At 43.4% G+C, this 27,455-nt stretch overlaps 1 protein-coding gene across 1 annotated transcript in view; it reads right to left on the bottom strand.

Moving 5' to 3' along the window:
- Window positions 1–570: 570 nt before the first annotated feature.
- Window positions 571–27,455, bottom strand: part of LOC109922584 (T-cell surface glycoprotein CD3 delta chain-like) — a 64,402-nt gene continuing 37,517 nt past the window's right edge. Inside the window, exons 2-6 of the mRNA XM_048615620.1 lie at window positions 12,939–12,959; window positions 11,962–12,120; window positions 5,483–5,614; window positions 1,973–2,025; window positions 571–1,098 (exon numbers count right to left, since the gene is read on the bottom strand). Of these exons, the coding sequence (XP_048471577.1) occupies window positions 1,039–1,098; window positions 1,973–2,025; window positions 5,483–5,614; window positions 11,962–12,120; window positions 12,939–12,959 (425 nt within the window). The 3' untranslated portion in view covers window positions 571–1,038. The remainder of the gene's footprint in view (window positions 1,099–1,972; window positions 2,026–5,482; window positions 5,615–11,961; window positions 12,121–12,938; window positions 12,960–27,455) is intronic.

The raw sequence follows: 27,455 nt of genomic DNA, 5'->3' as shown, positions 1-27,455 counted from the left end.
GAGACTTCATGAGGTCCTGCCGGTGGGACAGGACATATCCAAGGATGGTGATGGTGATGTCTGGGACGTTGTCTGTAGGGTATGATTCTGTGAGTTTGACTATGTCAGGCTGTTGCTTGACTATTCTATGAGACAGCTCTCCCAATTTTTGGCACTAACCCCCAGATGTTAGTGAGGAGGACTTTGCAGGGTCGACAGGGCTGTTTCTGCCATTGTCTTTTCCGGTGCCTAGGTCGATGTCAGGTGATCCGTCCAGTTTTGTTTCTTTGAGACTTTGTAGTGACTGGTACAACTGAATGTCTTGCTAGGCCATTTCAGAGGGCAGTGATGAGTCAGCTGCCTTGCTGTGTGTCTGGAGGTACCCATAGGCCCAGACCAGATGAGGGTGGCAAACATTTCCTTCCCTAAAGGACTTTAGGCAGATCTGTTCTTCCTGTGCTTCTTTGTTTTTCTACATTATGACAATGAAAGCCTCTGAAAGGATTTCATTGACTGTGGCACACTATGGGACACGCTGAGGTGGTTATGGGTGCAACAAAAATGCAAGATTCAGTAAACAGATTTTATATATTTGGTTTTTGAAACTTTTTAATTTCAAATTTAGTAACTGATAACAAACAAGTAAAGATCAATTAAAACCAATAATCAAATGGAATCTTTCACACAAACCTACTTGACGAAGGGAGCAGAGGACAGTTTCCGGCATTAACTGATGGTCATGCCTCACACTCCCTCTCAAATTTTCCCGTCACTCTGTGCTCCGTCACAGGCCCGAGGATTCCAAATATTGAGAACAGACTCAAACACATCCCCTCGAGTGGTGTGATCGTCTCAGGAGAAAGCTCAGCAATCAGGCAGCTTGTGCTGCCAAATGTGAATTCAAAAGTAAAGAGAATTAGAAGAATTAAAAATGAATTTGTCAGAGAAATATTCAACAAACTATTTATTTTAAAATTCTAAAGCACAGGTTGGTTGTTGGAGCTCCATGATTTGGTTGCTAAGGTGATAAAGCCGTTTTGCTGCTGGGTGCGGATTTCTTCAGTGCCTGGCCCTTCTCCCCAGTTCACTGTACATGGCCCGGTTATCATTGTTAAGATGCTGCAAAAGACCCACAAATCATTTATCACAGCATGAATAATTATAAACATTGAAAGTTCAATTGATTTATTCACTATAATGTTGCAATATGATGGTTGATTATTTAATCCCTTCTTATTTCTTCAATCTGTTTGACTTTTCTTCTAAAAGTTGTCTAGGATCTTCCCGACAGAAGTTGGGCTCTTGTTGTCACGGCAACAGGAACAGGCTGCCACTACCCCAATGAAGATTTGAGTCTGTCATTCACAGACGGAGAAATGTTCCTAAAGGCATTTGAAGCTACATCAGGACTGTTCGGGCATTCAGAGAGATTGAACTGTGAATGATTAAGTCCAAGTTTGAAAGAAAGCTTAAAGCACCAAGGCCTTAAGGATTTAGCACAATGTCTCTGAGTGACCTTTAGGTAAAATTCCATCCATTTTTTCCCTAAATGCCATTGTTTCCACAAATATCACCTGAGTCAGTGAGTCTCACTTTAAGCCTCTTGACTGAGGCATTGTCTCACTATTGGTGAACACTGAGGGAGTGCAATATCGATAGAACTCACACTCTCAGTCAGGTTCACAGTTTATCTTCATATTAAATAGAGTTCTGGAGCAATTAAAATCCCTCTTTTAGCTTTGCTCTCTAACCTTGCACAACACAGCTGTGTGAACCAAGGTCAGAGAAAGAACCTGGGAATCAGGCAGAGTGAAGAAACAATCAGCAAACTAATTCCTCCCTCTCACTGAACTCCCATCATGGTCCACCACAGCTTGGTGTCAGACATTCTGACAGCCCCTATTCCTGGGTTCAGGCTCCCTTGTGTCTTTGGGAAAGGTAAACTTTGAATCAGGATGTTGTGTTTGGTGAGTTTGAGGTGAATGACACTTACCGAATACACTGCCTCATTAATATCATTACGCATCAGTGGGTGTCTGTCAGAGGCTGGAGAAGAAAATATTCATGAAAGACGAAGAAGTGTATTGGACTTTATAAATATACAGAGAGAATATAAAAGTAATTCAGTTATTTTCCACTTTACAAACACACTCTGTAAACTTGAGGTCATCCCAAAACTGCAGCCTGTATCTTAACTGACTAATATCCATGGACTCAATCCCCATGTACTTGTTCACCTACACTAACACCTGGTTAACATCACCTCCATTTTAATCATGTTTCTAAACCGTCCCTGGTTTTATAAATCCCTCCTCCTCCTGATCTCTGTAATTGCCTGTAGCTCTACAGTCCCCTTGAGATATCCATTGATGGCCAAACCTTCAGCTGACTGCACCACAGGCTCTGAAGTTCCCTCCCTCCCTCTCCCTGTCTCTCCCCTCATTCCCTCTCCTCCTTCCCTCTCACTCCCTCTCCTACCTCCTTCTCTCTCCCTGTTGCTCTCTCCTCCTCCCACCTTCTCACTTTCTCCCCTTCCTCTCACTTCCTCTCCCTCTCTCCCTCCCTCTGCCTCTCTCCTCCTCCCTCCTTCTCTCCTCATTCCTCCCTCCCTCTCTCCTCCTCCCTCCCTCCTTCTCTCCTCCTCCCTCCCCAATCCCTCTCCCCCACCCTGCATTCAGACACTACTTAAAACCTATCTCACTAAGCAAGCTTTGGGTCATCTGACTTAATATCTCCTCATAAAATCAAAACCTGCAGGTACAGGAAATCAAATACAGAAACTAGAAATGCTGGAATTGAGCAGCAGCATTGACAGCAACTGTATAGAGATATACAGTTTCAGATCAGGGACCCTCATCAGAACTGAAGATATTTAGAAAAGTGAGAGATTTTAAATGAGTAGAACTGGGGAGGGTACAAGAAGAGCTAAAGGAAAGGTCTGTGATAGGGTGAAGGACAAAGATGATTAACCAATAAAAATTTCAAGATGCAACAGCCAAACTGCATGGTCATGAGTGTAGTATCTGCTCATGTTCTTCTAGACAGTGTGGTTAAGGAGGTGTTTAGCACGCTTGCCTTCATTGCTCAGACCATTGAGTATGGGATTTAAGACATTATTGTTGAGGTTGCACAGGATGTTGGTGAGGCCACTTTTTGAGTACTGTGTACAATTCTGGTCTCCCTCTTATAGGAAGGATATTATTAAATTGGAGATGGTGCAGAAAAGATTTACCAGGATGTTGTTGGGAATGGAGAGTTTGAGTTATATTGAGAGGCTGGATAGGCTGATACTTTTTTTAACTGGAGCATAGGAGGTTGAGAGGTGACCTTATAGGGGTTTATAAAATCATGAGGGGCGTAGATAAGGTGAACAGCAAGGATCTTTTCCCTAAGGTGGGGGACTTCAAAACTTGGGGGATATTTTTAAGGTGAGAGGAGAAAGATTTCAAAGGGACCCGAAGGGCAACTTTTTCACACAGAGGATGGTTTGTATGTGGAATGAACTGCCAGAGGAAGTGGTAGATGCAGGTACAGTTATGATATTTAAAAGGCTTTTGGACAGGTACATGAATAAGAAAAGTTTGGAGGGATAAGGGCCAAACACAAGTAAGTGGGACTAGTTTAGTTTGGCAAGTTTTATTGGCGTGGACTAGTTAGACTGAAGGGTCTATTTCTGTGCTATATGACTCTATGAAACACTGTGGGATGTTTTATTGTGTTAAAGAAGCTATATAAATGCAATGCGCTGTTGTTTTGTAATCTTTTGTGGTTTGACTTCAGCTGGAACTGGTGTCCAATTCTGAGTGACCCATTTCAGGAAGGATCTTGAAGAAAGAAGGTGGAGGAGATTCACCAGAACATTCCAAGGGATGAGGGACTCAATCATTGAAAGAAAGGCTGCAGAAACAGGGACCGGTCTCATCAGAGCAGAGAGGGGGAAGTGGAGATTTAACTGATTTATTCAACCACAGCAGGTTTTTGACAGGATCAGTAAGGAACTATGACTAGTGGCAGGATGGTTAGTTACCAGAGGGACATAGGAATGAGAGGGACAGATGAGAAGAGTTATTTTACATAGTGAATTCTTCTAATCTAGAATGTGCTGCCTGATTGGGAGATTCAATTACAACTTCCAAAGGAAATTGAAATAGAATAAAAACAGCATGACCATGGAGAATGAAGAGGAGCAGAAGAACTAATCAAACAGGTCTCCCATGGAACAGCACATGTTCAAAGGGCCAAATGGTCATATTGCTGATACTTTCATGTTTAATTGGGCCCATGGGATCTGTGCTGGATTTCCACTCCACCTGAATCTCCTGCTCCTTTGTCAGCCTATCGATTTATTCTTTTCTCTGTCTCTCATTCATTCAGATTTCCTTCAAATGCATTGATTCCATTCACCCAATCAATCCCGCCTGAGGATTTAAAAGCAAAATCCTGCAGATGCTGGAAATCTGAAGCAAACACAGAAATTGCTGGAGAAACTCAGCAGGTCTAGCATCATTGTTGGAGAGAGAAACAGAGTTAATGTTCTAATCCAGTGTTTGGACTCAAAACATTAACTGGGTTTCCCTCTCCAACAATGCTGTCAGACATGCTCAGTTTAGAGAGAATAGGGATTTTACAGCACAGAAAGAGTCCCTTCAGCCTATCTTGTCTGCACTGGTCATCAAACCTCCACCTTCTCTAATCCATTTGCCAGCACTATACTAATAGCCATGTAAACTGTGGGTGCTCATCTCAATAGTTCTTGAATACCTTGGAATGTTTCTATCTCTACCACACTTACACAAAGTGAGTTCCAAATCCCAACACCCTCTGGCTGAAAATTATTTCCTTAAATCCTCTCTAAACTGCCAGGTCCTTATCCTAAATGGTGTTCCTGGTGATTGACCTCTTTACTAAGGGGAATGTTTCTCCCTATATACCCTCTCTATGCCATTCATAATTTTGTGCATCTCAGTCAGATTCCTCTCAGCCTTCTCTGCTTGAAGGAAAATGACCCCGGTTTCTCGAGTCTCTGTCCAGTTTCTCCAGCACTTTCTGTTTTTGTCTCTGTGGGAATATGTTCAACAATTATCACCATTCTCTGGATGAAGTTGTTTTTCCTGAAAATCTGATTGGATTTATTAATGGCTGTTGTGTGTCAATCAGCCTGAGACCTGGTGTGGCCTGGAATAGTACAGAAGGAACTCAAATCACCCAGGCAAGTGCGAAATCCACAGGTCCTCAGCATCAGCCCCTGTTTAAGATGCTCCTCCATGTTTTGACTGACAGTATAAGAGTGTCTTGGTCATTGGTGAAAAGAGAGAGCAGGGTTTTCCAGAGGGCTGATTCTGTCCTTGACCCGAACACAGTGGGATATCCCTAGACCCACTCCTCCGAGCCCTGGTGACAGGACCCCAATATACCCCTCCCCAGCTCCTGGCCCCAGTGACTCACAGCCTCACTGTGGGAAAGATTGTCGTCAAATCATTGTCTCCTTATCAATTCCACTCACCTTGGTGACTCCACGTTTTGTCCTGGGCTGACACAGAATAAACAGCAGCAGCAATCAAGATGGTGAAAGTGAGACTTGCAATGACAATTCCAGCTATTCCCCCGAAATCCATTGGCACACAATTCAAACAGACTGAGGGTGGGGAGAGGGGGAGAAATGGAGCAAAGAAGTGAATTGTGTGGCAACATGTAGCATTTATATAGCACCTATCATCCAGGAAAACATACCAAGGCTCTCCACTGGAACGTAAAAACCAAGACTGATACCAAGATGTACAAGGAACTATCAGGACATTTAATCGAAAGACTCAATGTAAGGAGTGTCTTAAAGGAGGACAGTGTGATACAGAGAGTTAGAAATTTAATGAGGGGAAGTCCAGCTGTTAGAATCCAAAAACCATGATGGAGAGAATCAAATAAAAATTTCAAGATTCCACAATTGAATAATTGCAGATGTCATAAATGGTAAAAAAAATTGTTAACACATATGGATATTTAAAAAAAAAGATACAGCCCAAAAATGGCTGCCATAATCATGTGACTGGACACTTCTGGAAAGTCAATGTCACCTCAATGTCACCTCTCCTTATGCGGCTGGAGTGCTGACGATTGTGTTATAACCTGCTACGGAGAAATCCTCGCACAATCGAATTGCCCATCCTATAAGATGTGTTAATGACCTCCCACTTAACCTCTGGAATGGGCCATGACATTTGGGTATCTGTAATGCAAGCCTTTATCCCGATAGTAACAGATTGACCCTGTCCATGGGCACTCTCCCCCAGCACTAGATACAGTTTAGAAACAGCAGTTAGTTCATACAACACCTGAAGGCAATCTCAGCAAGCCCTAACTCTGGGCTACTCAGAAAAAGCTCCTGCCCTGCAAAAAGCTGCCACTTACTGTATCTGAGCTCTCTGCAAATAAACTTCATCTTTCATCAAAATAATGAATCACAGCTTACATTTCATATAAAAAAAACTCAGAGGCTCATAAAGGAATTTTTTTAAAATGAAGAAACTGTTTAAAACACTTAACTGCTCAGAACCAACTAAAATGTTGCAGGAATGCAGGCAATGACACCAACTTTGGACTCTATTTTTAAAGCAAGGACATTTATAAATAAGCATGACCTTGTACACATCGAATAATCTCTTTATCCATCCTGATGCAATTTCTCCCTGTGCTGTACACATTGCCTGTGTTACACAGGGGTGTAGGGGCTGGAGGAGGTGTCAGAGATAGGGAGGGGTGTAGGGGCTCAAGAGGCTGCAGAGAAAGGGAGGAGGTGTAGAGGCGGGAGAAGTTTACTGAGACGGGAAGGGGTTGCAGATCATTCCAGACAGTCTCGAGGCTGAGAGAGGTTACTGAGATGGTAAGCACTGGAGGATTGAAATGGTATTAAATCATCTCAGAGACGGTAACGCAGCCTCATGCCTTTGATACCTTTGAACTTCCCAATTCCAAATCCCTCCTACCCAGTCTCCTCTCCTCTTTGTTTAATAAACGCAGCTCATCCAAAGCGTTGCTACTCACTTCCTTACGCCCATCAAACCTACTCTGCCATTCAAACAGATCGTGGCTGATCATTCACATAAATGTCTTTGTTCAGAATAACTTCATGATTGTGATTAGTTTGGAACCCATCAATTTCTGTCTTGAACTTACTCTATAACTAAGTTTTGTCTGGGGAGAGAATTCCAAAGATCTCCCTCCCCCCTACCCATGACAAAATTCCACATCTCAATCCTAAACAGCGAACCTTTTACTGTGAGCCTGTGTCCCCAGTTCCACACTGCATTTCTTTGTTATTATTTTTTAACCAAGACTAATTTCTTTTAGTCCCTCAGTCTTGTTGTCTCTTGCCTCTCTAGTATTCTTAGGAGATTTTTCTTAATTTCCTCATTAGATTAACATCCAAGTATTTGTTTAATTTTTCAGCCTTTTTTTTAATTCCCCATTACAAATTCTCCTGTACCAGACCCACATATGGCTTTGCTGGTCTTTCCCCTTTTACATACTTATAGAAGCTTTTAATGTCTTTTTTATGTAATTCGCTTGTTTGCTTTCATGTTTTATTTTTGCTTTCTTGATCAGTTTCTGGTGTTTCTTTTGTTGATTTTGGAAATGGTTTGAAACTTCAGGCTTACTATTTTTTCTGGCAATTTTATAAAAGCCTATGCCATTGATTTGTTATAATGTTCATGTTCTCTTGCTGGCCATGACTGTATTATGTTTCCTAGTGGATATTTCTCAAAGGATTGTAAAATTGATGGTAACCATGTACTAATTCTTTAAATACCAACCATTGACTTTGACTGTCATCCCTTTCAATGTAGTTTTTCAATCTACTGCAGCCACATTGCCCTCACATATTTGCAGATTTGTTTGTTTAAATTTCAGATTGAACAACATCACTTCAGTCTATTGTAAAATTCCAAAACATTATGGTCACTCTTCCCTAGAGACTCTTTTACAATGAGATTATTCATTAAGCCTTTCTCATTTCATAATACCAGAGTTAAAATAACCCAATCCATGGTTGGTTCCTCAACATACTATTTGGTAAACTCCATTTTACATAAATTCTGAGTGCATCCTTTGTGCATTTCTATGAACTTTCTATGTGGTCACCCATGATTGTTGTATTACCCAGTTTCATTCCAAATTTTTTAAAAAAAAGTTCCTGTATTTTTAATCATGGAACAAAAGGGGAAGAGGACAATTTTGAAAACTAGGGATTGTTGAAGAATCACCACACACTGAAAAAAATCAATCACCTGACACGCAATTTAGGTGCTGTTTGCATAGCTTCTTGTTCAAGCAGGTGGGGGAAGCTCAGACATAGGGCCATACAGCATAGAAACAGGACCTTTGGCTCACTGTGTCCATGCTGACCAACAAACACCAAACTATACTAATCCCATTTACCTGCATTTGCTCCATTGCCTACCATGCCCTGGCACTTTACCAATTGTCCAGATGCCTCTTAAATGTTACAAGAGTACCTGCCTCCACCACCCTCTCAGGCAGATAGTACTATATTTCTACCACCCTCTGGCTGAAAACATTTTTCCTCAGATCTCTTCTAAACCACTTACTCCCCACTTTAAACTTAGACCTCTGCTCTTAGGCATGTCTTCCACAGAGAAAAGATTCTCATGATCTACTCTGTCTATACATTTCATAATTTTGTACACCTCAATCAGATTCCCCCGCAGCCTCCTCTGCTCCAAGGAAAACAAACTCAGCCCATCCAGTCTCTTCTCCATAATTGAGACTTCATCTCAGGCAACATGCCAGTGAATCTCCTCTGCACTCTCTCCAGTGCAATCACGCTCTTCCAATAGTGTGGCAATCTGAACTTCACACAATATTCCACTTGTGGCCTAACCAGTGTTTTATAAAGTTATAACAAGACTTCCTTGCTCCTATATGCTTTGCCCTGGCTAATGAAAGCAAGCATCCCATATGGCACCTTCACCACCCTGTTTACCTGTGCTGAAACCTTCAGGCATCAATGAACTTGCACACCAATGTCTTTTGGCTCCTCAGTACTCTTAGAGACTTACTATTCATTTGTGTAAATCCTTCCTCTATTAGACATCCCAAAATGCATCACCTCATACTTATCAGGATTAAATTCCACTTGCCATTGCTCTGTCAATTGACCAGCAAATCAATATCAGAATATAGCCTGACTCCATTCTCCTCACTATCAACAACACCACAAATTTTCATGTCATCTGCAAACTTACTAATTATATCTTCTACATTCACATCCAGGTCATATGGTACACCACTGGTCACAGGCTTCCAATCACAAGCAATGTTCTACCATCACCTTTTGCCTCCTATTTCCAAGCCAATTTTGGATCCAGTTTGCCAACTTACCTTGGATCCCATGTGCTCTTACCTTTTGGGCCAGACTTCCACGTGGGACCTTGTCAGAGGCCTTACTGAAGTCCATGTAAACCACATCAGCTGCACTACCCTAATAATTACATTTAGTCACCTTTTCAAAAAAACTCAATTAAATTACTCAGATAGGATCTCCCTCCAACAAATCCATGCTGACTATTGCTGATTAATTCTAGCCTTTCCAAGTGTTGATTAATCCTGTTCCTCAGATTTTTTCCAATGATTTCTCTACCACTAATGTCAGACTAACTCAGCTGTAATTACCTGGCCTATCCCTGCTATGCTGCTTGAACATTAGCGGCCTTCCAGTCATCAGGCACTTTGCTGGCCACAAGTGAAGTATTAAATATCTCCATCAGGGCCTTAGTAATGTCTTCCCTTGCCTAGCAGCCTGAGATACATCTCATTAGGCCCTGGGGATTTATGCCACTGACACATCTCATATCTCCTCATTGATCTTCACATGCTCTAGAACCTGAGCATCCAACTGAAAACTCCAGCTCCAATGTTCTTTTCCTTTGAATACAAGTGAAAAATATTCATTTAAGACCTCACCCATTCCTCTGTCTCCATGCATCAATTGCCCCTTTGGTTATAGGCCCCAGTTTTTCCCCTGGTAACTTTTTTGATTTTAATATACTAATAAAATGCCTTGGCGTTTTCCTTAATCATATCTGCCAAAGATGTTTTATAGCCCCTTTTTGCCCTCCTAATTTTTTAAGCAGCCCGTACAGCTATCCCCTGTTTATTAATGCTCTGCATTTAACATATACTTCCTCCTTTTTCTTTATCAAACTTTCTATTCTTTGACATCCAGCATTCCCTAGACTTGCTTTTAGAGGAACATGCTAGCCCTGAGCAATCACTGTACTACTATTAAAAGGCTCCTCCTACTTTCCAGCTGTAGACTTACCAGGAAGTAGCTGCTCCCTGTCTGTTAGCCAAATCCTATCTAATGGTGTTGAAATTGGCGATCTCCTAATTTAAAGACTTAACTGCTGCACTATCCTTATCACTTTCCATATGCACTTTGAAACTTACAGAGTTAGGGTCACTGTTGCTGAAATGCTCACTCACTGAAACTTTAACCACCTGACCAGCTTCATTCTCCAGGATTAGGTCTAGCACTGCTCCATCTCTAAGAGGACTATTTACGTTCTGGCACAAAATCTCTCCCAGAAGCACTTTAAAAATTCCACCCCATCTAATCTTTTCACACTAAGGTGATCCCTGTTAATGTTAGCAAGTCCCCCCAATTATAAACTAAACCATTACTCTATTCCTCTCTCACCTCTCTGTGACTTGCCTACATATCTGCTCCTATATTCACTCTGACTGTTGGGAGGCCTGTGATATAATCACAGGAGAGAGATTGCCCTTTTTTGGCTTCTAGATTCTACCCAAATGGTTTCATTTCAAGAGCCTTCTAAGACATCCTCCCTCATTACTGCAGTGATGATCTCCTTTATCAATAAGTCAATGCCTCCAGCTCTCTTACCCTCTGCCCATCACACCCATGTTTCTTAAGCTATCTGTGTCAGTAAATGTGTAGGGAGGAAGTTTATAAGGGCAATAGAGTTTTACCTGGTAGAATTATACACCAACAGTTCATAACTTTTTACCTAGAATCGATTTATTTAAAACAAATAGTCATCCTTGTTAAGTATAGAAACCTGCTTTGTACTTTCTGTCAACCTGGGTCTAAAAGACAGTTAAATGGGAAAATTCTGCATATTTCATGACGTCTTTAACTTTTGTGACAAGTCTGGGAAGTGAGGTTTGATCTTCGGTGAGCTACCCCAGTGAGGACTAGGTTAACAACATGCCCCACATTACCATGATGGTTTGGTGACCAATAAACCACTCCTACCAACATTTCTTGACCCTTGCTGTTCCTTAGCTCCAACCAAACTGATTTTACATCTTAATCTTGTGACCTGAGATCCTCTGTCACAAATACTGACCACATCTGTAATAAACAGAGCTACGCCACCTCCTTTACTTTTTGTTCCCTCTCCTGTTCCCATCCCCACTGTCATCAGCTTTCACTTCATGTTCCCCAGCTATTGAGAGACTCTGTTGTAATGGCAATATGGCACTGCTAGTAATGCAGAATACCAGCTATTGTGGGTTCAAATCCCAACATGGCAGATGGTGACATTTTAGTTTGATTAATAAATCTCAACAAAAAAATGCTCCCTGTAATGTTCATTACAAAACTATTATCAATTGATGTAAAAATCCATTAGGTTTGCTAATGCCCTTGAAGAAAGGATATTATTTTCTTGCTCTGTCCTACACATGACTCCAGCCCCACAGCAATGTGGTTGACTCTTAACTGCCCTCTGGGTAATTAGCGTGAAGCCAGTGATGTCCACATTCCATAAGCAAATTAAAAAAAAGGGCTCTCAGGTGATAGACAGTATTTGCAGAGTCACTCAACCTGCCCCCAGGCTCCTGGACTTGGGCAAAATCCCACTTAGCTCTGGGGAAAGCAATATGAGTGATCTCAGTGACTTCAGTGAGGAGCCCATTAATCAAATAGACCAAGGAACTTACCTGAATAATTTACATAGATCCCAATTCCTGAGCATTTATAAATACCAGAGGATGGATCAGACAATATCAACGTCTTAGTCTCCATATCTTTATTATTTTCATCGAAAATATTCTGTGATTTACATGTCAGCTCTGGGACTCCATCAACTTCAGTAATCGCTGAAAAAAATATGAAAATATCATCTTGGTGGACAGTTGTGGATTCCAGTTGGAATTTGATGAAAGGGCTGGTGGGGGGAGGTGCAAGTTTGGCCCAAAGGCATTTTGCCACTGACAGGAATATTGGCCGAGGGGTCACCTGCCCCATTCCAGCAACTCCCTTTCCACGCTTTCTCCCCATCCCTTTGTCCCCTCACCTTCACTGCTCTTCTCCCACCCCATCACTCCTCATACCCATCCCTCAACCAGCTCCCTCACCCCTACTCCCTGCCCAACCCTTACCCATCTCTCACACTCATCCCTTCACCCTCAATCCCATCCCATCCCTCACCCATCCCTCAACCCCTCCTCTCATCCACTTCCCCTCCCAGACCCTCACCCCCTCAAGCCCCAGGTTTGGTGTGGGTGTGGGTGGGGGTGGGGCTGGGGTTTGGTTAGGAGTGCGAATTGGGTAGGGATGGGATTGGGTGCAGATGGGGCTTTGGTGGGGTTTGGGTGGATATAGGGCTGGTGGTGGGGGTAATGAGGGCAGCGATGGAGGACAATAAGGGATTCCTGGTGGATTCCTGTGGGTCTGAGTCAGGATCTGTGAGGATTCCAAGCAGGATGATGAGATGTGGGTGACCTCCCTCCCAGAGCCAGGTCTGTGGGATTGAACAGATGGAAGCAGAGACTGATAGTGACTGCAGGAGAGATCCCATTCACTCTGCTGAGAAATCACTGGGCTCTTGTGTCATGCTGTTAGTCAGGAGCCTGTGGTCGGAGAATTTTACAATGAGAGAAATCGGTGAACTTTGTTGTAGACAGTCAGAACTTACTCCAATTCACAGCAACAGGTTCTGAAAGAAAAGTGAGAGAAAAGTGATTCTAGCATTCTGCAGCAACACATCCTGCGTTAAACCCTTTCTCCTCAAGTTAAACCCTCTCCCCGGGTTAAACCCTCTATCCACGGGTTAAACCCCTCTCTCCAGGTTAAACCCCTCTCCCCAGGTTAAACCCCTCTCTCCCCAGGTTATACCACTCTCTTCCCGGGTTAAACTCCTTTCCCGGGTTAAACCCTTCTCCCCGGGTTAAACCCCTCTCCCCGGGTTAAACCCCTCTCCCTGGATTAATCTCCCTCTCCTGATATCCCCTTTCTGTTTGAAGCTTCTCCAAACTCACCAGTTTTTCAACAACTGACATTGCAAGTTACATTTATATTATGCCTCTGATAAAATAAAACATTCCAAGAGCAAGAGAATCATCTAATCACATTTTACAGGCATCTAGTTAAGGAGATGTTTTCATCTACTCATGGGATCTGGGTGTCACTGGCTAGGGCAGCATTTATTGCCTATCCCTAATTGCCCAGAGGACAGTTAAGAATCAACCACCTATTATGTAGAATAACAGATGCCCAGGAGTGAGTTACCGACTGTTCTATTTTATTAATTTTGTGGGATGTGGGTAATGCTGACTGGGCCAGCATTTATTGTCAGTCCCTAATTACCCCTAAGAAAATGTGATGGTGAGCTGCCTTTATGAGCTACTATAACCCTTGGGATGTAAGGACCCTCGAGTGCTGTTAGGGGAGATTACCAAGAGCTTGACCAGAGCAGTCTGATTAAAGGGGAGAAAAGCAGAGGGCTGTATGAAAGAATGTGAGAGCCTGGGCCATATGCAGCTCTCCACAAGACCCAAAGAAATAGGAGCACAAAGAGACCATTCAGTCCCACAGAATATCCTCCTGGCTGAACTCCACTCAACTCTACCCAGTCCCATATCCTCAGTTCCCTGAGAGACCGTAAATCTTTCGATCTCAGCCTTAAATATTCAACAATGGAACATCACATCCCTCTGGGTACAAAATTCCAAAGATTCACAATCCTCTGATTGAAGACATTTCTTGCCCCCCTCAGCCCTAAATGATTGGTCCCTTATCGGGAGACTATTCCCCTGTGTTTTAAGATTCCCTAGGCAGACTGGAACAATCTCTCCGTATTTATCTAGTCGGGTCCCCTCAGAACCTTGTCTGTTTCAAAGCGATCTCCTCTCATTTTGCTAAACTCTAGGAATGTCAGCCTGGTTTACTCAGCCTCTCATCAAAGGACGTCTCCATCATCCCAGGGACTAATTGAGTGAACCTTCACCTCCAATACAAATCCATCCTTCCCTCAGTTTCAAGATCAGAACTGGACACAATATTTTGGGTTTGACCTCACAAACTCTTTGTACATTTACAGCTACAACTCAATGATCCAGCAATAAAGGTCCATCTGTAATTTGCATTTCCTGCCCACCCATGCTCACTTTTTGAGTTCCTTATGTGAGGAACATTCAAATCTCTTTGAACATCAATGTTTACAAGTTTCAGGATGGCTTAAAAGTATTGTCCTTTTATATTCTTCCGACCAAATTAATAAACTCACACTTTCTGCATTATACTCCATAAAGCACCACTCATTGCTCCTTAGATACTAGAACAGTCCGTGGCCAAATGTAACAATACCTGGACAACACCTGAAGAAGTGTCATAGCAGACTCAAAGCATTAACTCTGTTTTTCTCTCCACAGATGCTGTCAGACCTGCTGAGTTTCTCCAACTTTCTTTCTGTTTGTTTTGGACAATATTCAGGTTTGGGTTGAAAAGTGACAAGTAACTTTTATGCCACACTAATGCCAGGCAATGACCATCATTGACAAGAGAGAATCTACCCACCAGCCCTGGACATTCAATTTTGCTACCATCATTGAATCCCCCACTATCAACATGCTTGGGGGTACCATTGACCAGAAACCTAACTAGACCAGCCAGATAAATACAATGGCTACAAAAACAGTTCACAGGCTAGGAATTTGCAAAGAGTAACTCACCTCCTGTCTCCCCAAAGCCTGTCCACCATCTACAAGGCACAAGTCAGGAGTGTGATGGAATACTCCCTGAATGAATGCAAATTCAACAACACCTGACAAGCTCGACACCATCCAGGACAAAGCATCTCCCTTGATTGGAACTGTGTCTACAAATATCCACTCCCTCCACCTCCAGCAGCAGTGAGTGCCATCTACAAGATGCACAGGAAACATTTACCAAGGCTCAATAAAAACCAAAAGAACAGCGGATGCTGTAAATCAGGAACAAAAACAAAATTGCTGGAAAAGCTCAGCAGGTCTGGCAGCATCTGTGAAGGAGAAAACAGAGTTAATGTTTCAGGTCCGATGACCCTTCCTCAGAACGAAGGCTCCTCAGACAGCACCTTTCAAACCCACGACCACCTCCATCTAGAAGTACAAGGATAGAAGATACATGGGAGCACCTCCCCCTGCAGGTTCCTTTCAATCACACACAACTTGAACTGAAATTTTATCGCCATTTCTTCACTGTCATTGGATCAAAATTCTGGAATTCTCTACCAGCACTGTGGGAGAACTTACACTTGGAGGACTTTAACAACTTAAGAAGATAACTCATCACCACATTCTCGGTAGTGATTAGGGATGGGCAATAAATGCCTGCTGTGCCAGCAATGCCCACAGCCTGTCAATGAATTTTGTTTAAAACTCCCACCTTGTTGCACACTCACACAACCTGTCTACATCATTCTGTAGTCTCTCCTTCAGTGGCCACCTTGCTGGTACTTTCATTACACTTTGAAAAAATACTCTCTGCCTTTCGTCATTATTAATGTAAGTTGCAAAGTATTGAGGTGCCAGCACTAATTCTTGTGGCAAACCCTTCTCCACTCTCTGCCAACTTCAAAATGTTCTGTTTACTTCAACTCTAGTTTCTGTCCATTAACCAATACTCCTCCATCTCAATATATTACACCCAACTCCATGATCCTTTCTTGTACCTTAGTGTGGTACCTTAATGAGGGCCTTTTGGAAATGCAAAACATCTATTGGCTCCCCTTTATCTGTCCTATTAGTTACAACCTCAAAGAATAGACGGAAGGGTCTGTTTCCATGCTGTACATCTCTGTGAATCTATAACTGTGTGTCAACTGAGCTTGGAGGAGTCACTGTGTCCTTTTCTAGTCCCACTCCTCCACTGGTCATCACCTATAACCAGGTTGGAGATAGTCTTAGGTTAAACAGGTCTCAGATGGTAGTCAGTTCAGTTAAGAACAAGTCAGTCTGGTTACTTTAGTCAACATGTAACCCATTTCCAGCATTCTGTGAGAATGGAACCTTCATGATACACTCAGCTCCAGGAGTTACTAGGTGACGATATTCAATTCTACCCAGAATAAGGGGAGGGACTCAAAGCAAGTTGTTTGATAGTTCACTCTCAGGACAGGATCTCAAAGAGTAGTTCAAAGGTTACAGACAAGCAATAGAGACAGAGTGTGAAGCATACTCCAGACTGGGAGTGTGGTAGTTGGCTGTATGACACCTACTGCGTAGAAAAATGCTTTTGGAGTCCAGAGCAGCGATGGCTCGGTGCTATCAGAACTCAGAAGGATGTTTTTAGCAAGTAGTAGGCAGCTAAATGTTAGAATCAATGCTCAAAAGTCCTGGGAGCTGTGAAAGTGGAAAGGCTCTGTGTTGGGAGGAGCTGTGAGGAGCTCAGAGGGAAATTGCAAGCATTAATAGATCAGTGCAGCTAAGAGAATGATATATTTACTTGATACAACTGAGCCAGCTTAGAGCCTGGGAAAGCCTCTGGGTGGACTGGCTCATTGAAGCTAGCCTTAGTGAGGTGTTGCAGATATCATGGGCATGAGTGCAGGATGGTGCAGACCCAGGAAATGAGGGTGACCAACCAGAACAGGAGCAGTTATTGCAGCAGTTCATGGTGAAGTGGTTTTTGAGAGGGATTTTGAGGCCCAGATGGCATAAGTAAAAAATTGTGATCCTTTGTCAAGTTTAATGACATTTGATGACCCAGCATGAAACCTGTGGGATCTGTCCTGATCACATTTGTTGTTTTATGTGCTCTGTGGAATGTTCAGTCACAGACTGCCATATTTACTATATGTTAATTCTTGTTGTAAGAAATAAGATATTGATGAACTGTAGATTATATTACTGTACTAACATTGTATAGCAAGGTTCATTATTGTTTGTTCAAAACTGTGGAGTCTTATAGCTTTATTCTCTTCACAAATTCCCTGGATCTCACACTTTGTTTACTTCGGAATAAAATTTCTGGTCTCTAGCCAGATCGTAACATGAATTTGGCCTTAAAATCAAGGATCATAACAATGACCAAAAACAAACTTAAAGAAAGATGCAAATATTATCAACCAACAGCTTGGATTACACACACTGGCATAGAAATCAGATAATCAAAGGTAAAGGAAAAGGGAGGATCGTTTGTTAGTGAGGGGGGCTGATTGTTACCAGAAAATAAAAGGAAGGGACATGGTGTCTGAATGTCATAGTGTACAAAGGAACCATAAAACTGCAGGGAAACTCAGTAATAGAACAAATGTAAAGGTTTTATATCTTAACGTATAAAACTTTGAGAATAAGGTAGTTGAACCGATGGCACAAATTGAGGTAAATGGATGCGATCTCATAGCCATTACAGAAACATGGTTACAAGGAGATAGAAACTGGAGGATTAACATTCAGGGATATTTAACCTTTCAGAAAGATAGGAGGGATGGAAAAGCTGGTGGGGTAGCACTGTTTCTAAGAGGTGAAATGAGGACAGTTGAGAGAGATGATCTAAGCTCGGATGATGTAGAATCCATTTGGATAGAAGCTAAAGAAACATCAAGGGAAAGAAGACATTGGTAGGAGTAGTATACAGATCTTCATACTGTAGCCTCTCTGTAAAAAAGGCTATAAATTAACAAATAATGGGAGCATGTAGAAAGAATAGAACAATAATTATGCGCGACTTCAACATTCATGCTGTCAATACAGTGTGGAGCCAGACAAACACAGCAGGTCAGGCAGCATCAGAGGAGCAGGAAAGCTGATGTTTCAGGTCAAGACCCTTCTTCAGGTACTGATCCTTCATCAGGACCCAACCCAAAACGTCAATTTCTTTGCCACTTCTGATGCTGCCTGACCTCCTGTGTTCCTCCAGCCACGCACTGTATTGACTCTGACTCTGGCATCTGCAGTTCTTGCTACCTCTCATCAACATTCATGCTGATTGGGTTAATCAAATGGGAAAGTGTATCCACAGCAATTAATGTACAGAGTACATTAGGGATAGTTTCCAAAAGCGGTATGTCATGGAGCCAAACATGGAACAGGTTATCCTGGATCTGGTAATGGAGAATGAGGCAGGTTTAATAAGTGACCACTGAGTAAAAGATCCCTGAGGAAGGAGTGATCATAATGTGATAGAATTTAATATTCAGTTTGAGAATGAGAAACATGGGTCAGAAACAATTGTGTTTAACTTGAATAAAGGGATTTACAATTCAATGAGGGTGGAGTCAGTAAAAGTGGTCTGGGTTGATAGATTAGCAGGAAAGACAGTAAGCAAGCAGTGACAGACATTTCAGGAGACAATTCATGACTGTCAGCAAAACAATATCCCAGTAAAGAGGAAGGATTCTATGAGTGGCTAACTAAGGAAGTTAATAGGGTCATAGGGTCATAGAGCTGTACAGCATGGAAAAAGACCCTTCAGTCCAACTCGTCCATGCCAACCAGATATCCTAAATTAATCCAGTCCCATTTGCCAGAATTTAGCCCCGATCCCTCTAAATCCTTCGTATTCACATATCCATCCAGATGCCTTTTAAATATTGTAATGGTATCTACTTCCACCACTTGTCTGGCAGCTCATTCCACACACACACCACACTCTGCATGAAAAAGTTACCCTTCAGGTCCCTTTTAAATCTTTCTCCTCTCACCCTAAACCTATACCATCTAGTTTTGGACTTCCCTACCTGGGGAAAAGACCTTGACTATTCACCCTATGTATGCCCCTCATGATTTTATAAACTTCTATAAGTCACTCCTCAGCCTCTGACACTCCAAGGAAATTAGCCCCAGCCTATTCAGCCTCTCCCTATAGCTCCAACTCTCCAACCCTGGCAACATCCTTGTAACTCTTTTTTGAACCTTTTCAAGTTTCACAACATCTTACCTATAGCAGAGAGATCAGAATTGAATGCAGTATTTCAAAAGGGGCCTAACTAATGTCTTGTACAAATGCAACGTGACCTCCCAACTCCTATACTCAATGCACTGACCAATAAAGGCAAGTACTGCAAACACTTTCTTCACTATCCTGTCTACCTGTGCATCCATTTTCAAGCAACTATGAACCTGCACTCCAAGGTCTCATTGTTCAGCAACACTCCCCAGGACCTTACCATTAAGTGTATAAGTCCTGCCCTGATTTGCCTTTCCAAAACGCAACACCTCACACTTATCTGAATTAAACTTCATCTGCCATTCCTTGGCCCATTGGCCCTTCTGATCAAAATCCCGTTGTACTCTGAGGTAACCTTCTTCACTGTCCACTACACCTCCAGTTGGTGTCATCTGCAAATTTACTAACGATACCTCCTATGTTAGCATTAAATCATTTATGTAAATGACAAAAAACAGTGGACGCCTTCTTATTAAGGAGAGTATTAAGTTGAAAGACAAAGTGTATAAGGAGGTAAAAGTCAGTGATAGCCCCAAAGACGGGGATAAATTCAGAATCCAAAAAGAGAGCACTAAAAAGATAATGAAATGTAAATTCAGTTGTACCAATCGCTACAAAGTCTCAAAGAAATGAAGCCAGACGGATCACCTGGCATCGACCTAGGCACCGGAAAAGACAACGACAGAAACAACCTTGTTGACGTTGCACATTCCATTTTACTAATATCTGGGGGTTAGTGCCAAAATTGGGAGAGCTGTCTCATTAGTCAAGTAACAGCCTGACAAAGTCATACTCACAGAATCATACCTTACAGACAATGTCCCAGACACCACCATCACCATCTCTGGTTGTGTCCTGTCTCACCGGCAGGGTGAGGGTGGCATGCTGGCTCAGTGGTTAGCACTGCTGCCTCACAGTGCCAAGGAACCATGTTCAATTCTACCTTCGGGCAACTGTCTGGGTGGAGTTTGCACATTCTCCCCGTGTCTGCGTGTGTTTCCTCCAAATACTCCAGTTTCCTCCCACAGTCCAAAGATGTGCAGGTTAGATGATTGGCCATGCTAAGTTGGCCATAGTTACAGAGATGTGGAGGCTAGGTGGATTAGCCATGGGAAATGTGAGCTTACAGGGAAGGGGGTGGGTGTGGGTGGAATGCTCTTTGGAGGGCCAGTGCAGACTTGATGGGCTGAATAGCCTGCTTCAAGACTGGGCATCCACGAGGCGCTGTGGGCCATCAACAGCAGCAGAATTGTACTCCAGCACAATCTGTAACCTCATGGCCTGGCACATCCCCCAATCAACCATTACCATCAAGCCAGGGGATCAACCCTGGTTCAATGGAGAGTGCAGGAGGGTATGCCAGGGGCTGCACCAGGCATACCTGAAGATAAGGTGTCAACCTGGTGAAGCCACCAAACAGGACCACTTGCACAGCAAACAGCGAAAGCAGCAAGTGATAGACAGAGCTAATCAATCCCACAACCAACGGATCAGATTTAAGCTCTGCAGTCCTGCCACATCCAGTTGTGAATGGTGGTGGACAATTAAACAACTCACTGGAGGAGGAGGCTCCACAAATATCCCCATCCTCAATGATGGAAGAGCCCAGCACATCAGTGCAACAGATAAGGCTGAAGCATTCACAACCATCTTCAGCCAGAAGTGCTGAGTGGATGATCCATCTCAGCCTCCTCCAGTGGTCCCCAGCATCACAGATACCAGTCTTCAGCCAATTCAATTCACTCCACGTGATATCAAGAAATGGACCTTGACAACATTCCGGCAATAGTATTGAAGGCTTGTGCTCCAGAACCTACCGCTCCCCTAGCCAAGCTGTTCCACTACAGTAATAACACTGGCATCTACCTGACAATGTGGAAAATTGCCTAAGTATGCTCTGTATGCAAAAAGCAGGACAAATCCAACCCAGCCAATTACCGCCCCATCAGTCTACTCTCGATCATCAGTAAAGTGATGGAAGGTGTCAGTAACAGCGCTATCAAACAGCACCTGCTCAGCAGTAACCTGCTCAGTGACACCCAGGTTGCATTCTGCCAGGGCCACTCAGCTCCTGACCTCATTATAGCCTTGGTTCAAACATGGACAAAAGAGCTGAATTGCAGAGGCGAGGTGAGAGCTCAAGGCTGCATTCAACCGAGTGTGGCACCAAGGAGCCCGAACAAAACTGGAATCAATGGGTATTGGGGTAAACTCTCCGCTGGTTGGAATCATACCTGACACACAGGAAGATGGTTGTGGTTGTTGCAGGTCAATCATCTCAGCTCCAGGACATCTCTGCAGGATTTCCTCAGGGTAGTGTCCTCGGCCCAACCATCCTCAGCTGCTTCATCAATGACCTTCCCTCCATCATAAGGTCAGAAGTGGGGATGTTCGCTGATGATTGCATAATGTTCAGCACCATTCGTGACTCCTCAGATACTGAAGCAGTCCATGTTCACATGCAACAAGATCTGGACAATATCCAGGCTTGGGCTGACAAGTGGCAAGTGATATTCGTGCCACACAAATGCCAGGCAATGACCATCACCAATAAGAGACAATCTAACCACCATCCCTTGACATTCAATGGTGTTACCATCACTGATGCCCCCACTATCAACATCCTGGGGGTTATCATTGACCAGAAACTCAACTGGACTCGTCACATTAACACAGTGGCTACAAGAGCAGGCCAGAAGCTGGAAATGCTGCGGCAAGTAACTCACTTCCTGACTCCTCAAAGGCTGTCCACCATCTACAAGGCACAAGTCAGGAGTGTGATGGAATACTCCCCACTTCCCTGGATGAGTGCAGCCCCAACAACACTCAAGAAGCTTGACACCATCCAGGACAAAGCAAACGCTTGATTGGCACCACATCCACAAGCATCCACTCCCTCCACCACTGACACTCAGTAGCAGCAGTGTGTACTATCTACAAGATGCACTGCAGAAATTCACCAAAGATCCTCAGACAGAACTTTCCAAACCCATGGCCACTTCTATCTGGAGGGACAAGGGCAGCAGATACATGGGAACACCACCCCCTGCAAGTTCCCCTCCAAGCCAGTCACCATCCTGAGTTGGAAACATAATGCCGTACATTCACTGGCGCTGGGTCCAATTCCTGGAATTCTCTCCCCAAGGGCATTGTGGGTCAACCCACAGCAGGAGGAACGCAGCAGTTAAAGAAGGCAGCTCACCACCACCTTCTCAAGGGCAACTAGGGATGGGCAAGAAATGCTGGGCCCAGCCAGCGACATCCACATCCCAGAAAATGAATAAATATAAAGAAAAATCAAGAAAATGGCAGAAGAGTTAAACAGATATTTTGCATCAGTCTTTAGAGTGGAAGATACTTTGAAACTTAAATTGCCCATAGTGCCTGGGGATGTGTGAGTTTGGTGGATTAGCCATGGGAAGTGCAGGGTTGCAAAGATAGGATAACCATGATGTTGAGGTGCCGCTGTTGGACTGGGGTGAATTTCGGTCAGAAATCACATGACACCAGGTTATAGTCCGACAGGTTTATTTGAAATCACATGCTTTCCTAGTGCTGCTCTTTTGTCAGGTGGAGTGAAGAAAAGCACACAGGCTCTGAATTTATAAGCAGAGAGATCAAAAAATCATAAAAATGATGTGAGTGAAATGTCGACAGGCTGAATAATAAGACTCTGCGAGTGATCAAAAGTGTCAGGTGGAGTGAGTAAAGAGTCAACAGCTGAATAATAAGTGAAGGGATGACCTATAATCTGATTAAATGAGACAACAAAATAATTACAAAAATTTAGAAATAAGATGGTGTTGCAGACACATCAAATAGGAATAAGAGTCATATGCCAAGGGTCTAACCAAAATAACACACAATCCAAAACTGTACAAACCAATTGAGGAAAAGAGATCATAACATGTTATCAAGGTGATGGTGTCAAAACAGGGCAGTAAGGAAGATTTTATAGATACAGAACAATGTGGTGTGGGGTCATATGTAGCGTGACATGAGCCTAAGATCACAGTTGAGTATGGGTTCATGGGTATGGAACTTGGCTATCAGTTTCTGCTCGGCGTTTCTGTGCTGTTGTGTGTCTTGAAGGCCACCTTGGAAAATGTTTGCCTGAGATGGGGAGTTGAATGTCCTTGACAACTGAAGTGTTCCCCAACTGGGAGGGTAGGGTTGGGGCGTGAGTCTGGGTGGGATGCTCTTTGGAGAGTGCATGTTTATTTTTGGGTCAAACGGCCTGTTTCAACACTGTAGGAATTCTATGGAAGTTTTGTCACCATCACTAGAGAAGTATTATTAGACAAACTAATGGGGCTAAAGTCAAGTAAGTACCTTCGCCTTAATGCCTTGTGTCTTAGGTACTTAAAAGAGGTAGCTACAAAGATAGAAGATGCACTGGTTGTAATTTTCCAAAAATCATTGGATTCTGAAAAGTACCAGAGGATTGGAAAGCTGCTAATGTGACAGCTCTATTCAAAAAGAGAGGGAGGCAGAAACAAGGTGGAGGTGCCATTATAGAGAATTGGTCAATGGGCAGGAAACAGTAAGTGGGGATTAGGGGTTCTTTTTCAAGTTAGTGACCTGTGAGCGGTGGGGTTGCACGGGAATTAGTGATAGATTAAGTAAGTGGGCAAAAAGCTGACAAATGGGTATAGTGTGGATAACATGAAGTTGTTCATTTTGGAAAGGAGAACAAAAGAACAGACTATTACTTAAATGAAAATATACCGGAAAGCTGCAACACAAAGGGACCTGGGGGGAACTTGTGCATGGAACACGGAAAGCTGGCACACAGAGGCAGCAGGTAATTAGGAAGGCTAATGGAATGTTGGCCCTTGTTTCAAGGAGATTGGAGAATAGGAGTAGGGAAGTCTTACTGCAATTGTACAAGGTGTTGGTGAGACAAATCTGGAATAATGAGTGCAGTTTTGGTCCCCTTATTTAAGAAAGGATACATTTCATTGGAGGTAGTTCAGAGAAGGTTCACCAGGATGACCCCTGTATGTATGAAGAAATTGTTTTATGACCAAAGGTTAACCAGATTGGGACTCTTCACTGGGATTTAGGAGAATGAGAGGGGCTTGACAGGGAAATGCTGAGAGGATGTTTCCCCTCATGGGAGAGTTTAGGAGAAGAGGTCAAAGCCTCAGAATAAAGGACCACCAATTTAAGACTGAGATGAGAAGGAATTTCTTCTCTCAGAGGGTTATGAGCCTTCAGAACTCCTTGCCACAGAGACCTGTGGGGGCAGAATCCTTATATATATTTAAGGTGGAGGTAGATGGATTTTTGATCAGTCAGGGAATCAAGGGTTATAGGGAAAGGGCAGGAGAGTGGACGTGAAGAATGTTGGATCAACTGTGATCCTATTGAATGGTAGAGCAGGCTTGAGAGACTGAATGGCCTACTCCAGCTCCTATTTCTTATGGTCTTAAATAGATTTCTATTCTTCTAAAAAACTAACTCACATATTTGAGGAAAAACAAAAAATGAAAACACCACAAAATGTTAATTTTAAAGTATTTTGGCTAAGTAAGAGAGAAACTTGTGAAAAAACATATCATGGATAATCCCAAACAGTGTTCAGATTCTGAAGTTCTTCTGCACACACACAAACTGCTGGACATTGGGTTATAGTAAGCTGAATTCCCTTTGCTTCAGATAATGGGATCAATTCAAGGAACATGCCCTGAGTGGTAAGGATGACTTCTGGTGGGTTTTCAGTTCGCACAATTTGCTAAAAGGAGTTATAAAGAACGAAGGTGGGAGCAATCAAGTGGATGGGATAGAACGGAGAGCTGGGGAGGGAAGGAATAAAGGAACATAAAGGAATGGAGGGAACAGAATGGCAGTGAAGATTAAAAAGTGAGAGAGGGGTTCAGTGAGGAATCATTGAGGTAGGAACAGAAGGAAAATGAGGGTGGTGGCGAGGGACGTGGCCAGGGAGGGAGAGGGAGGGTGAGGGAGGGGAAGGAAAGTAGTATGGGAGGGAGAGGAAGGGAGGGTGAGGGAGATGGTGAGGGAGAGGAAGGGAGGGTGAGGGAGGGGGACGGAAATTATGAGGGATACCTGATTAACAGAAAATTGTGCCGTTTTACTGAGGTTTGTTTTATTCTGAAAAATATTAACTTAGTAACAAAAAAAACTCTTACTAATTAATAATGTTTCCAAACCCTAGAGTCCAGCAGAAAAGAGGTTTTTGTTGGACAGATTTTTTAACTCTGTGGCAGGTTTTAGAAAGTTCTGGACATGATGTTGTAAAATGGGATAATTCTGTGTAAATGAGGGAATATGAGGCAGTTGGCAATGTGGAAATCCACAGGATGACAGTATGATTATTGAGGATGGTCCTGGGCCAGTTCCAAAAGGGGCTGAGAGGAATCCTCAATGGTAATAAGGAGCTTAGCCTCTTCTTTCAGTCTCTCTTGAATTACAGACCCAGCTGCTTATAACCCCTTGCGCCTCAGAGTTTTGGTTTTAGATGGGTGTTTTTGTTGTTTGCTCTGGGTGAGTCGCTCTGTGCTTTATTCACCAACCTCATGTCAGCCGAATCAGGTCAGAGTGCAGCTGGGCTCCCTTCCACCTCCCATGCGAACCGCCCTTGCCCCTGGCGAACCCCTCCCTTCCTGATCCCCTGCCCTCCCTTTTACAACAGTGACAAAAGTGCCATGATCCCTCTGTTGAGTCTATCTAATGAAGAGGAATTCCGTCGTTGCTGAATCTCCCGGTGTGACCACTCTCTCTGGGAAGGTCAGGGTAACTACATTGTAAATCCATTCCCATCCAAAGACCCTAGGAATGTGTACACTAGGAAACAGACCCCACTCACTGTCCTGACTTGGAAACATATCATCGTTCTTTCACTGTCGCTGGGTGAAAATCCTGGAATTCCCTCCCTAATGGCATTGTGGGTCAACTTAGAGCACATGGACTGCAGCGGTTCAAGAAGGCAGCTCACCCCCACCTTCTCAAGGTGCAACTAGGGATGGGCAATAAATGCTGGGCCCAGCCAGCGATACCCACATCCCAAAAATTAACTTTTTAAATTTCCAATTCTCAGTAATGTTTCTTAAGTTGAATGTAGTTCAGCAAAACCAGGATTATTTAAAATGTGAATGGACAAAAGATCTGGGGGCCTTTGGAGAGCTTTCGCAGTCAGTACAGACATAGAGAAGCCAGCAGTTGTTAACACTCTCCCTCCTGACTAGTTGCTTGTCGATGAGCCTAGCTGGGGTGACAGAGCGTGAGGGGAACTCTCCGTACCGCACGGTACCCACACGGGATGTGAGGGTGGAGATCACAGAGAACCTGAGACAGAAGGAGCAACATAGATTGTCTTCAGTTCACCACATACCCATCCCACACAATCTACTGATGACACAGGGCCAGAATTGACAGGCACCAAATCACAGGAGTGAGGGCTGGCATTGGCCGTTGAGAATTTCATGTGACAGCTCCTCCTGTATCCCTGCAGCTGCCGCCGATGGCCACTGGTCTGGAAACAGATCGAGTGCTGGAGCTGCCTTTGTTGTGAGCTAGGACAGAGTGGCATAGGCCCTCTCTGAGAGACTCAATGCTGTTTGGGCTCTCTCTCCAGCTGCTGGACATCTTTAGGATTGAGTTCACACCATCGTCCTGGAGCCTGGCCAGAAATATGAATACAAGAGCCAAGGAAACATCAGTCAGAGACAGCAGCAGGAATTTATTAAAGCGATAAGCACACATGGTCAAAAATAGAGGCAGATTGTTTTAACCTGAGAGACCAAGTTTGTGATTCTGCCTCCCCGATAAAGAGCATTACAGAACAAAGAGCATTTTTAAATACGTTCCCAGCTCACATTGACAGTAACAAATCAAACACTTCCTGAGGGCTCAGGGACAGAGAGCTCACAGTCATAGAGTCCTTGGAGGTCCCTACTCTAGGACGAGGAGGGGGGGAGATAGAGATAGAGATAGAGAGAGAGAGAGATACAGATAGAGAGAAAGAGAGATAGAGATAGCGAGAGAGAGAGAGATAGAGATAGAGAGAGAGAGAGATAGAGATAGAGAGAGAGAGAGATACAGACAGAGAGAAAGAGAGATAGAGATAGTGAGAGAGAGAGAGATGGAGATAGAGAGAGAGAGATAGAGATAGAGAGATAGAGAGATAGAGAGAGAGAGTTAGAGAGAGATAGCGAGAGATAGAGATAGAGAGTTAGAGACAGGGAGAGAGATAGAGAGAGATAGAGATAGAGATAGAGAGATAGAGATAGAGATAGCGAGAGAGAGATAGAGAGAGAGAGAT

The sequence above is a fragment of the Rhincodon typus genome, chromosome 32 (assembly GCF_021869965.1).
Source record: "Rhincodon typus isolate 14 chromosome 32, sRhiTyp1.1, whole genome shotgun sequence".
NCBI classification, from domain to species: Eukaryota; Metazoa; Chordata; class Chondrichthyes; order Orectolobiformes; family Rhincodontidae; genus Rhincodon; species Rhincodon typus.
This window is presented reverse-complemented; position numbering and strand designations above follow the sequence as displayed.